General features: G+C 45.9%; 1 protein-coding gene across 1 annotated transcript; it reads right to left on the reverse strand.

Moving 5' to 3' along the window:
• Nucleotides 1-217: 217 nt before the first annotated feature.
• nradd (neurotrophin receptor associated death domain) lies at nucleotides 218-12,846 on the reverse strand (the record flags this gene model as incomplete). The annotated part of the gene is made up of 6 exons (XM_080747849.1): nucleotides 218-540; nucleotides 1,174-1,316; nucleotides 2,150-2,387; nucleotides 4,404-4,769; nucleotides 5,545-5,677; nucleotides 12,808-12,846. The coding sequence occupies 6 exons, from the start codon at nucleotides 12,844-12,846 to the stop codon at nucleotides 218-220; spliced, it is 1,242 nt and encodes a 413-aa protein (XP_080603975.1).
• Nucleotides 12,847-13,339: the final 493 nt, after the last annotated feature.

Below are 13,339 nucleotides of genomic sequence, written 5' to 3' on the forward strand. Positions count from 1 at the left end.
GCGCACAGCGGTTCTCAAAGTGGGGTCCGGGGACCCTCAGCGTTCCTCGAGGAGTCTGTAGCACTAAGAGTGTACGAATGGAACAAGTACGGGTCCACTTGGTTCCGTTCGTACACTCTCAGAGCTACGGGGGTCCTTGGAATAAAAAAATTAAACAAGGCTTGAGAACCACAGTGAATATCGTCTGTTCAGTCTTGTGTGGTCGTGTGTGTGTGGCTCAGACCACCGACACGCCTTGCGTGGGGCAGGTGAGCAGCGAGGCCACGTCGGGCCTGTCGATGCGGCCCAGCGCCGAGCACAGCAGTCCCAGTGTGGAGCCCTCCTGCTGGGCCCAGCTGGAGAGCAGCGTGCGGGCCGGAGCCTCCCCTCGCCCGAACAGGTCCAGCTGGTCCGACTCGTAGCCCAGCACAGAGCCCAGCTGCCACCAGCCCCAGCCCGACGCGCCGCCCGCCTCCTGTAGGAGGCGCTCCACTTCCTCCTGCCTGTGCGGCGGTAGGTTGACGTACAGCCGGTTGTCTGGCTTGCTGTCCCGCCTGCTGCCTGTAGGAAAGAACGAATTATATACGTCAAATAACAATCGTAAGATTCATTTATGGAGTTGTTTTGAAAACAACTGTCACTGTCACAGTTGTGCTTTGCATGAGTCACACTGTTAGGTCAGTTGTGGAAATAAGACATTATCACCATCGTGAACTAAGAAGACCAATAAAGGGAACATTGTGTTGTCTTGCATGTCTGAGTTATGACTTCACATAGAGGGTGACATTTAAGACCAGAGAAAAGCTGTTGGGAGTCAAAGAGTTGGGATTTTCTTTCTTTCTATTTTTATCCATTTGAAAATCCCCTGAGGTCCTGTAGTTGTTAGTTTAAAGCAAAAGATACAAGTTTAAACTTGTATCTCTAAGTGTCATCTTGTTATGTTTGTTCATAAATTAATTCCCTTATTTTAGTGTAGGGGATGTCAATTCAATTCAATTCAAAGGAGCTTTATTGGCATGAGAAAAACATACGTTTACATTGCCAAAGCAAGTGTCACAAATATGATGGGGATGTCAGGCCCCGTCACAGGGCCTGTAAGCCCAGTAACAGGGCCTGACCATCCCTATTGCACATAATATTAATGGCAATAATTAATGTTCTTTTGTAGCACTCTTCATACATATAATCTAGTACCTTTGCTGGGCTGGTTGTCCTGGATGCTGTGGGAGTCCAGGAAAACGCCACTGTCACTATGGAGCTTCTCTCCCTCTGGAGAGGTTCCCAGCTCAGCTACACGGGCCTTCGACAAGGCCTTCTTCTGTTTACAGGACATCCAGCTGAGGAGAACGGAGCAAAAACACTGTCAGATGAAAACTGCCAACGCCGGTGGAAAATCACAAAGATCCAAGTAAACTACGGATGAAGGCTGTGCTAGTCACATAACTGTTGTTTATGTTGAAGAAAAAAGCCATGAGAATGCGGGACTGTTGCTGTTCATTCAAAAGCGATGAGAGAACAAAACCAGATCACAGCTTTCATATTTTTGGCATATATTACTTGTGTTGAGTGAGTAGATCAACGTTTCCATGCCAAGGACACCCAAACAGCCATCGGCTCTGGCTGCAGCGAAATGTTTTTTTAAAAACTAAAAAATTCCCCAAATAACAAAAATAGATACAAGCTCACGATGCGTCACATCACAAATGTTCTTCTGCCCCTCAGTTTTCATTTCCTTTTCTTTTCTTTCCAATCATGTAATTGACTACCGAGTGTATACTCGGTAGTCAATGTTCTCACATAGCACTTCCCCAGATGATTTCACTCCTTGGTACATCTGCCAGCAGAAGAAACTACATGCAAACAAATTTGTTTGGAATGAAAATCTGCGTGAACTCGATTCAGTTATTTTAACTTTAACATTTAACCACATGAACCATCCCATCCTTATTCCATTTCCGGGCATGTCATAATCTGTAAATACAGACAAATATTTGGTGAAAATTAGCAGATCTCCAAGCTCTCAAGAGTGTGACACATTGTGAGCTTGCAGATATTTTCGCTGTTTGGTGTACACAGCGTTCTTAAGTGGTTAATATTAAACTAACGCAGGATTTCACTGCGCTACGTGACCATCGGACACCACTGGCGGACTGAGGTATCCATCGCTCACCATTTGTAAGCGACGTAGAAGAGCAGGCCCAGGACCACGGCGGCCAGGACCGACACGTAGGCCAGGATGTTGTTGCTGCCGGAGGCCTCGTCCTGCGGGGTGAGCTTAGGGTGTCCGGGCGGCACCGGGCTGGCCTCTCCTCCCTCCTCGTCCACCTCCTCCAGGCCGGGCCAGCGAGGAGCCGCGTCACGGGAGCCGTCAGACTCCGCGGGGCGAGCTAGGATGTGCAGCTTCCTGTCTGTAGGGGAAGAGAGAGACAGAGAGAGAGGAAGGCGTGTTAGGCACATGCAGAGGGACACGGTAAATGGGTCGAATGTGTCGAAATTGCGACATAACATTTGTTCGATGTTCCATTTGTTTGCCGCGGGTGAATGTTAACCTGCTGATGCTGGTGAATGTTAACCTGGTGAATATTAACCACTATGCCTAAACCTAACCCAAACCCTAACCCTAACCTCAGTAAAATTATGCCTAAACGTAACCCTAAAACCTAACCCTAACTCTAACCCTTAGTCGAAATAATGACACGAGAATTGCCCTTGGTAAATAGACATTGTTGCTACCGGATGGAAACCTTTTACAGTATGTACACTATTGTACAGTATTTCAATTTTCAGGAAATGGAGAAAAAAAAGATAACCTGAGTTTCAATGGATCTGGTGTAGTTATTTAATCACAAGCCCTATTAATACTTTTTCCTTGGTGCAAAACCCACAGATCACTTTCACTTTCCAAAATGTCCAAACAGCGAAAGATTAAGTTCACACCGCATCGCATCGCTATTTTGTAATGTGTCACTCTTGTTTTGTATGTCGAAGTAGGGCATTAACTTCATAAAAGAATAAAGATATTAAATATCATCGTTGTCTGGTGGAAACCTTGTATGTCCAAAACCGTTTTGTATTCCTCATTTTAAAAATGATTTAAAGTTGTGAAAATAGCCGATCTACAATGCGAGGCGTTTGCGTGTGCTTGTGGATCTGCTATTTTCACTAGTTTTGTGCGACAGTCTGGTATGATGAAGCAGGGCTTTACTTTACGAAAAAGCGTGCAAATGTGAAATCTGGGAGATACCAGGTTTCTGCCCGGCAGTGACGATATGGAGATAGAAGGTCTCTTTCTTCCCGACGGCAGCGACGTACAGTACATGCAGCACGTGCACGGTGCACCCTGGGAACATACTTTAGGCCTGTGTAAATTACAGCCAGAAATAATCCCACAGAAGCCAGCATGGTGGATGTAAGGATAGACTGGGCCGCCCGGGGTCTCCTGGGGGTTGAGGCCTCGCCCTGCCTCTTCCATCCTCATCTGCCCTCCTGTGGTTCGGGCCTATTTTAGGATCAAACACGCCACGGGACTACGCTGACCTCTGTGGGGTCGCGCGGGCCATGACCTGTGGCCCCCCTGCGTGTGTGCAGACGACCTCGCTCGCTCCTGGAGAGCGAGTAGGGGCCATTTGCGGAGCCGTCAGGGCATAGGGGGCCATGGTGTACTGGGGGCCGTTAGACCCTAAAGATCTTGTCAAGCTCACGCCAATTGGGCTCTGGCACTTAAAGAGGCCTGTTCTCTCTGCCTGCGCTCGGGTTTCCAGGGCACGGATGTGTTAGCGAGCGAGTTGAGGCGTGCGTGCAGGTGTTGACCACATGTACCGCCTTCCCCCCCAACCTCCCTTTCATCTTGGACGTTTGCTACTTTTCCCTGCAATGTTTCTTTAAAGGAAAAACGTTTCAGTCATCCCATTGTGCCCCCCCCCCCCCCCTTCACACATGCACACATTTGTATTCACGCTGTTCATCACGTTTGTATTACTGCTACTTGTGAGGACGTCAACATTTTAGCGACGCCAATTTTATGAATGCCATTCATAAAATATTGCCATATGAATGCCGTTATAATTATTGGCCATAGCAGGCTATTTGCGGTGCGGGACACAAATGTGCAGTTAAGTCAATTATAAATCAGGCATATCTGTTAACCCTAACCCCTAAACATAATGGTTAGGTTAGCCTCTAAATGTCTAAGCCTAAAACCCCAACCTGAATATTTCCCTAAATCTTTTTCTTAACCACAAAACTCTTCTCTTGGGAGGGCCAGTTTATCACAATCTCAAATTCTACTGTACTTGTGGGGATGTTTGGCCCTCACAAGTACAGTAGAATAAGTACACACACACACACACACACACACACACACACACACACACACACACACACACACACACACACACACACACACACACACACATTTAACTCACCCATGCAGAGGGTGTCAGAGTTGGGCTGACAGGCTCTGATCTCCACCTCGCTGTCAGAGCAGCGGGAACAGGTCTGGCAGGCCTTGGAGTGGTTGTGCTCCTCGGAGAAGAACCCCTGGCCGCAGAGCCGACACTGCGCGTTCCCCCAGGCGTCGCACTGGCGGACCACGCCCTCCCCGCGCCTGCAGCTGGAGCACAGGGCGCACAGGCCCTCGGTGCTCTCGCCGTCCCGCCAGAGGTAGAAACGCTCGCCGCACTCGCAGTGCGTGTCCCGCGTGGCGGAGCAGGAGGCCACCTCGGGGAGGCCCACCGGACAGCGGGCGCAGGGGAGACACGGAGACAGGCCCTCGGACGAGGAGAACGTTCCTGTGGGAGAAAACGACACAGACATTCAGTGGCTTCTCCAAAGCACTTTTTCCCAAACAGTGGGCAGGACAAATTCTTATGGGCCACGACTCGGGTAAAAATCCCATTTTCTTTTTCCACAAATAAAAGATTATATCAACGTTGTCGGGTGGAAACCTTGTATGTCCAATAGTGTTCGCTTTGCATTTATCATTTTAAAAATGATTTAAACTAGTGAAAACAGCCAATCTACAAGCACACAACGCCTCGCGGCGCGAGGCGTTGTGTGCTTGTAGATCTGCTGTTTTCACTACTTTTGTGCGACGGCCCTCTATGATGAAGCAGGGCTTTACTTTGCGAAAGAACATACAAATTTGAAACTTGGGAGATACGAGGTTTCCACCCGACATCGGCGATATATAATTGTATACATTTTAAAACAAACAAATGTAAGAATGAATAAAAAATAATTATAATTAAAATAGCTGATCTACAAGCCCGTAAAGTGACGCGTTGTGCACTTGAAGATCTGCTATTTTCAATAGTTCGGTTCCCGGGCAAACGTCTATTCTCTCTTTTGGGTCTCTCGACCTGAAAGGTTTTGGGAGCCACTGCTCTAAAGACTCTGGACGTCCGTTCCGAGCGTCAGGGTGTGTTTAGAGAAGCAGACATGTCTGAAAGCTCCCGGCCACGTGGAAACTGAAGCTCGCTGAGAGACATGACAGCGATAATGATAAGGTAAAGTATTCTGTATTCTGTATATAGGTACAAGTATCATGACATTATAATTACTCACCCTTGGGGCATGGCGCACACTTGGTGTCTTCTTTCCCACATTCTACCTCGACTTGGAAGCCAGCAGGACACAGGCTGCAGCACTGACCTGACGCCGTGAACTTCTGACTGGCGCAGGAGTCTGCCAGAGCAACCTGCAACAAGCAAAAACTGTGGTTAGAGAACATGCAAAAAATAAAACAACAACATTATGGCTGTATTGTAGCTGTGTGCTGGTGGTGGTGACACGTTGGAACCATGTGAGACCAGTGTCCTTAGTTTTACCAATGCGTGAATGCATGGCACACAAGAAAATCCCTCGCCACTTCTCAGGGGAAACAACACTTAGCAAACACATTGCTGGCAGTTTGTATGTTGCTAGGGCCTTATTCTACAGAATAGATTTTGCTTTGTTCGGCAGGGGGACTTTTTGTGCCTCGGACCACATGTGGGAAGGAAATCACACACGCAGATCGCCCACTCCCTTGCCGCTGGGGCAAGAAAGAAAACGGTTGAGTGGGTGTAGAGAAAATTGACCCTTTTAATATCTTTCAATCTGCCTCCGTTTTCACCCCGAGAGCGCGGTCCGATGTCTTATCTGCAGCGGGGTAATGGAGAGCCCCGTCTGAGCGGGACCAGATCACACATTCCTGAGGGCTTGTACAGGAGAGCGGGTGCCTATAGGGCCTCGTTTATACTTAGTTAATGCCGCTGAATAGCAGATCTACGGGCTCACAACGCGTCACCTTCGTGATGCGGTGTGAGCTTGTATATCTGCTATTCACTGCATGCAACACCATGGGCAGCATGCAACTGAATCACAACAGGCTTAACAGGAATGGCTGGCTTCAATGGGATGGCCTTACACCAGTGGAAAGAGTCAAGACATGAAGGAGCAAAGAAAAAAGAAAACACCCACGCCGAAGAGGAGGAAGGAAGAAGGAGAAACGGCTTCCTCCCTCCCTCCTCCCGCACATTCCAAATCGCTGTGAATGACATCGGCGGGCATTTGACATTGTGTGCTGTGTGCGCGGCTGCGCGTGTGAGTGTGCGTGCACGCAACATGTCTGTGTACAGTCTGATAACCGTGTGTCTATGACTGTGCACAGTTATGTGTGCATGTGTGTACTGAGCACGCATGTTATCATCTTCAGAAACTGTGAGCAACACATAAAGGAGGCTGTCTGTCGCAGCCCCAGGCCAGGGTGTCAGTTAGCTGGGGCTGCCCAGCATGTGAGTATCTGTTTGGGTGAGACGGGGCCTTTGAAGTTGCTCCCACCCCCCACTCCCCCTCCAGTCCCAGGCCTGCAGGTGTGTGTCTGTGGAGGTCAGTGTTACACCCACCCACACACACACCCACCCACCCAACCCCAACACGCCACCACCACCACCACCACCACCACCACCACAGGCCCTAAACGACGGTATCTTAAACATGCACACATTAAGGGGAGATTGGGCCGTAATGCGCCTGGGGGCTGACAAGAGCAAACAGATGTCGAACAGCAAGCCTCCTGTAGAGGAGGAAAGTAACAAGCAAACAACGTGCTGATGTCTCTCTCTCTCTCTCTTTGTCTCTGAAGTTTGCTGCCAGGGAACACAGGCATGCAGCGTGTGGTAACCTGTACAGCCTGCAATGAAAACCCCCCCGAGCCCACCGCAGCAACACACAAAACACACACACACACACACACACACACACACACACACACACACACACACACACACACACACACACACACACACACACACACACACACAGGCTCGCACACACATTATTTCTGTTAGTGTGTAACTTTTGTGGACATTGCATTTACTTACATTCATTCCACATCTCCTTACCTCAACCTCTAACCTATCATAGGTGTGTGTTGGCATTGCATTTTTACTGAAGTTTCATACGCATAGTATGCATATGAAACTTCAATAAAAATTCAATGCCAATACACGCACGCACGCACACGCACACACACACACACTCACACACAAACATACACAGTCTTGCCACCAGTCTCAGAACTCTGAAATCTTTCCACCGACCATGCTGATACTAGAGAGGAAGCGGCTGAGAAACCAAGTCCAGCCTCTTTCCAACAACAACAGGCAGTTTTACTGCAGCACTTTACAGACGGCCCAGATGATATCGGAGAGCCAGCCAAGAGCCCCAGATCACAAGTATTAAGGGTTGTAGGCCCCAGCAGGCACTAAAGCCCCTTTTCGACTGCAGTTTTAGCACCACACCACACCACACCACACCACACCACACCACACCACATAAAGATATCTACATTTTCCATTACACAAAAGTACCCCTATCGGTAAGAAACAAATTGACCCTTTTAACTGTGATTATAATACATAATAAATGTGTATTACAACTATCCTAATTATAATGCACTATAATGGATTATAACTGTGATTATAATACATTATAAAGTATTAATGTATTACTATGATAATTATGATATACTATAATAGATTATAATAGTGGTTATAACACAATATAATCTATTATCATGTATTACAACTATATCCTGGTGGTCTAAATGAAAACCCAGTGAGTGATCAGTCATTATGATGTGTTTGGCCCTGTGTGGCCTAGCTCAGACCTACTCTAGTGAATACTTTTTAGTACCCCGTTTAGTACCACTTTCACACCACTCTACCCAGGACCTTGTAGTGGAAAACCTCACACAAGTGGGCGGTGTGGTGTGGAGTGGTGTGGAGTTGGGCCAGTGGAAAAGGGGCTTAACTGGTAGGCTGCTTTGAGTATCGGGCTGTGCAACCGATGTCAGAAGAAAGAAAAGTTTGTATGTTTCTGCAAAATATGTGTTCTGTGATATGTGTGAACATGGCATTTTGTTTTTTTGTCTGTGCTCCAAAACCTTTGAAATGGTAAAAAAAATCATTAATATTTGCTTTTTTCTCCATTTTCTGGATTTGCAGTAGGCCTAAGTTCCTCAGTGTTGTTTTAGTAAAACTGCCATATTATGTAATTACCCAACTCAAGCTTGAGTCATAATAACCTGGACCTACCGGTATATGCCAGGAAGCATCTAACTAACGTTGGCTAGCCGTACTCCATGCGACAGATGGACCCCATCAGATAACACTAGCCAACCCCATAGCTCTATCTGCACTTCCATAAATATTTGGTGGCGGTGGCAGCTTGGCTGTTTTGTATTTATCTCCAGCCAGTCTGGGTCAGGCCAGGTCTGCTTTAGATCCGTGAGCTTGACTGGAGAACTCTGCTCAGCAACAGGAGCTGCCAACAGCCATGGCACTTCATCCAGTGGTGCCAAGCAAGAGTTAAAATGGCAGAATTTTAAGAGAGTGGTAACTGAGACGCAATGCAGAAGCCTAATGACTTTAAAGAAAGTTAAGTATAGCACCGAATATGTTCCATTACACAGTTAAAGTTACATTACTGATATGTTTCATTAAAATGAAAGAGTTGTAACAGCAACCCATGTGTTGATTCCTATCTTGGGAAAATAAAGAAACATTTGTGATTTTCATTTAGCAGTTAATTTGTATGTACCGGTATGGCATGGTATTACTGAATCACAAATCCACTGCACTAACTGAACATTGTGATGCATGAGGCTAATTTGCGTAACAGATCCTCACAATGCGTCGGTGTAAACAAGAGTGAGAAATGACATTTCATGAGTCGTTAAATTTATAACCTGCTTTTTGGAGTCTTTATAAAAGCTTTACGAGCAACCAACACACACACACACACACACACACACACACACACACACACACACACACACACACACACACACACACACACACACACACACACACACACACACACACACTTCCAAAAAAGGGAGAAAAACACAGCAAATGTCAAGTCTATGTATATGTAGGCTACCCATTGATGCCTCAGGGCTTAAGACCCACATAACCTCGCTTTGGAAGCTGTGGAGGATATGACTCTTGTAAGAATAGGAGATTATCAGGATAGTCTGTTGGCTGCACTGAATAAATGAAAATGCACTTTTAATTCCCTGCCGTGGGTTACAAAATGGTTCCCCGGGGATCTAGCCCTGCGGAGCAGTGTGATTTCCCTCATTTGTTCTCACCTCTGTGTTGATTCCCAACCATTCAGCTTGGAATGGAAGCATGCACAGTTGCACACCCTACAGCCCTCTATGAAACAAAGCTGGTCACCACTGTTCTGACAGTAAATGTTCTTTCTACAGCTGGAGGATGACATGGCATTCTGTAGAGCAGAGGGTTGTGGTGCAAGAGCATTTAATGCTTTGTATATGAGAAGCAGGAGTCTGAAATCAATTTGTGTCGTTACCAAGAGAAAATGAAAAGGGACTAAAAGCCAGTATAATATGTTCTGGCTCTGATTAAGCCCTTCCATTGTTTAATGAATAAAGCACAGGACAGAATTATACTATGTGCGAAAGTTTATACTCTGGTTGGCGCGCTGTCCAATGTGGAGTAAACATATACGTAAAAGTAAAACCTTTTACTACCAAGCAGTGATTCTCCAACATTTGAATGAGTCAGTCACAATCAATTCCACTTAAGTCATGTATAATCAAACAAATGTACGATTCAGTGCTCATTCTGCCCTTCTGCCAGATCAAAAACATGCAAACAATTATTAGCTTAGCATAACCAACAGGGATTGTGTTGTTTTGCCAGGGTACTACTATAGTTAACCACAACTATAAAGAACCCATGCACATAAAGATTGTATCTGTCCCATGGGGGGGAAAGGAGGCAGGGCAGCAGTTGCTCAGGAGCCGCAATCTGCAGGGTTCCCTGGTGGGAAGAGAGGGACCACCACCACCACACAGTATGTGTGACATGTGTGTATGTATGGCCCTCAACACTACGGCTGCCTGAGTCCCTCATTCAACACACACACACACACACACACACACACACACACACACACACACACACACACACACACACACACACACACACACACACACACACACACACACACACACACACACATCACAAATATATTGTTACTGTCGGGCAGAAGCCTCTTATCTCCATAATTCAAACTTTTTGTGGTTTTTCGTAAATTAACACTTTACTTGATCATATTACAGCAACACACAGAAGGATCAAACGTAGCACATCCACAAACTCGAAACGTGGCGTGAAGCAACGCACTTTGAGCTTGCAGATCTGCTACTTTAGCTGCTTTTGAATTTGAATCCTTAAAAGTAACAGTTTTGGACATATGAGGTTTCCACCCAACAGAGACGACATACAACAGGCACACATACACAGACGTTTTTAAACACTGCAACAGGTCCTGTTTGAAGTGATGAGATGAATGTGTACAGTCAGGGGTCAACAGCAGCGCCTGGCGTTTCCTCTGTAAATCTTTTCTTTATGTGATCTGAACATCAACATGAAAGAGCAGCATGCCCAGGGCTCGCTGTCAGTCTCTGTCAGTCTGTACCTCTGGGTCTATATTCAGCCAGTCTCTCTGTCTCTGTCTCCTATCTCCCTCTGTCTCTCTGCACACCGACCCCATGGCTTTCTCCCTCCAGTTGCACTATAAGCATTATACCTCCAACATCGCTGACAATTAACAAATCAAATATAATCATCATAGTCTGTGTGTGTGTACATGAGGAATGTAGCCTTGCTTTTACATGTAAAAAATTAATGAAGCACAAAACCTGATCTATTTAAAAAAAAATAGTCAAATTTAAATACAAATTTAAAAACGTATTATTATTATTCAAGCAAGTCTGCTTGTGAGAGCTGTGCTGTGACTTAATATTGACCCCATCCAGACCCCCCCCCCCCCCCCCACACACACACACACACACACACACACACACACAAACAAACCCCAGAACCCCCTAAAGAACTCTACTTAACTTCTAAGTGGAAATTCAAATGGGTACGTTAGAAAACTAGGCCCCCTTTCCCACCACCACAGGCCATAAGAAAATGAAGATAATTGCTTTGCTCCGGATATCCAGACCCCAGCAATGCTGCAAAACCACGCCACATTTTTCACCAGGAATTGCCTTGAGCTGTGAACGTGGCGTGTACGGCAAACGACATAAAAAATAATATTAGCAGATATGTGGCATTAAAGCACAGTGATGGTGTGGGCATGCAGGCTACAATAAACTTAGATGTGACGAAAGAAAATAGACATTTTAGGGTTCAAATCTGCTCAAGAAGCATGGGGGGATCAGGGTGATGGGAGGTTGATAAACTTTTAGATTGGGCCTATGATCCGACTTTAAATAAATTAGGACGGGTTGTTGCTATTACACCCGCGTACGGGTAAACAGATAATGATCTCTGGGGTGTTAGGGTTGAATGGAGTTACACTGTGTATTATCTGATGGGAAAGGTTTATCTGCGCGCTTTGATCTGGGGGAAAACGTTTGGTTCTCAAGGACGTGTTAAAACGAGACTACAAGCCTGAAGCCCCAGAGGCTGTCGAGGAGATAAGTGTCATTCAGATCGTTGTCTGTGACTGTGTGGAAAAAGAAAAAGGCAGGAGGAGGCGTCTTTTTCACACTTTACTCCTGCTTGGATAGCATGCTATCAAAGGCGCTATTAAAACCCATAATAGGTGCTTCAAAGACCACCGTTACCACACAAGACATATAGGGCCGAGGACCTTGATATTAAGATAGTGTAACCCTGTCTTTTTGGGGTTGTCTTCTTCTCTTCACCCGCCCCCAAACGACAGGCGTATTAAATGAAAATTGATCCTACTCAGTGATGGGAAGATGGAAACTGATTCTGTAATTACCCAGCTTGACTTGTACATGCATGTTATAAGCCTAGCTACAAGGGGAATGGATTATAGGGGAAATGCAGCCTGTAATAATAATAATAATGGCCCAGTAAAAAAAATGCAGACTGGTAATTGTATAATTGTTCACATACATAGGCTACTAAACATTATATTCAATCTAATGAGGCATTATTTTTCTATGACAATATTATTAATGACAAGCTGGAGTTTAGGACATTTTTATTTTGTAAATTGTATATCCCAGAAATAGTCTCTAAGTTTACTTTAGGCTACATCAAACAATCACGAATTTGATTCAATTATTTGCGGTCCTTCTTGGCCAATTATTATAGGCCACATACTTTTTCTCTTACCCAACAGCGTTATTTCCCCTTTACTTCAATTTTAGGTTGAAATGTCACCAGAGTGGGACTGTGGGAAATAGCCATGGATAGTGTGGACATCAATTAATAAATTAATGGAGCATATTGGTGAATAGGCCTACTAAGTAGGCCTACTACTTACTTTGAGCAGAAGCAGCGTGCAGATGATGAAGGGAGTCATGTTGTCTTGGGTTCCACCGTGGGGTGACAGACTGATCCAACAGTGCTGCTGGGGACCACAAGTCGATCTTCTTTGGCAGAGCCAACACTTTTCCTCAGGACGCCACACAAAAGGTGAATTGCATTTAAAAAGAGGCGCTCCTTCAAAACTACAAGTCCATTAGAAAGAAACGCCACGGCCAACTTCAGATGACGGGACGGGTCCACCACCAGTAAAGTCCAATAAAAGTCGTTTCAAAGAAGAGTGACTAAAAAACGGGAATGTCTACACAAGCATTTTCCTCCAGTAACAACTGGCGCATCTGTTTCTTTGTTTCACTCCCCACTGACTGACTGATCTATCTGACGAGGGGGGAAAAAGTTTCTTCTGTCCTGTCCCCTGCCTGCAAATGAATCCCTCCTCCCTGCGGCAGGCAGCTTTAAAACAGATGCGCTCAAATTGCCCACAGAGTCCTGCAGGGACTCCATGCTTTCCTCCGCCTCCCCAGGAGAAC

The sequence above is a fragment of the Nannobrachium achirus genome (genome assembly GCF_963921795.1).
Source record: "Nannobrachium achirus genome assembly, chromosome: 2".
Lineage (NCBI taxonomy): Eukaryota > Metazoa > Chordata > Actinopteri > Myctophiformes > Myctophidae > Nannobrachium > Nannobrachium achirus.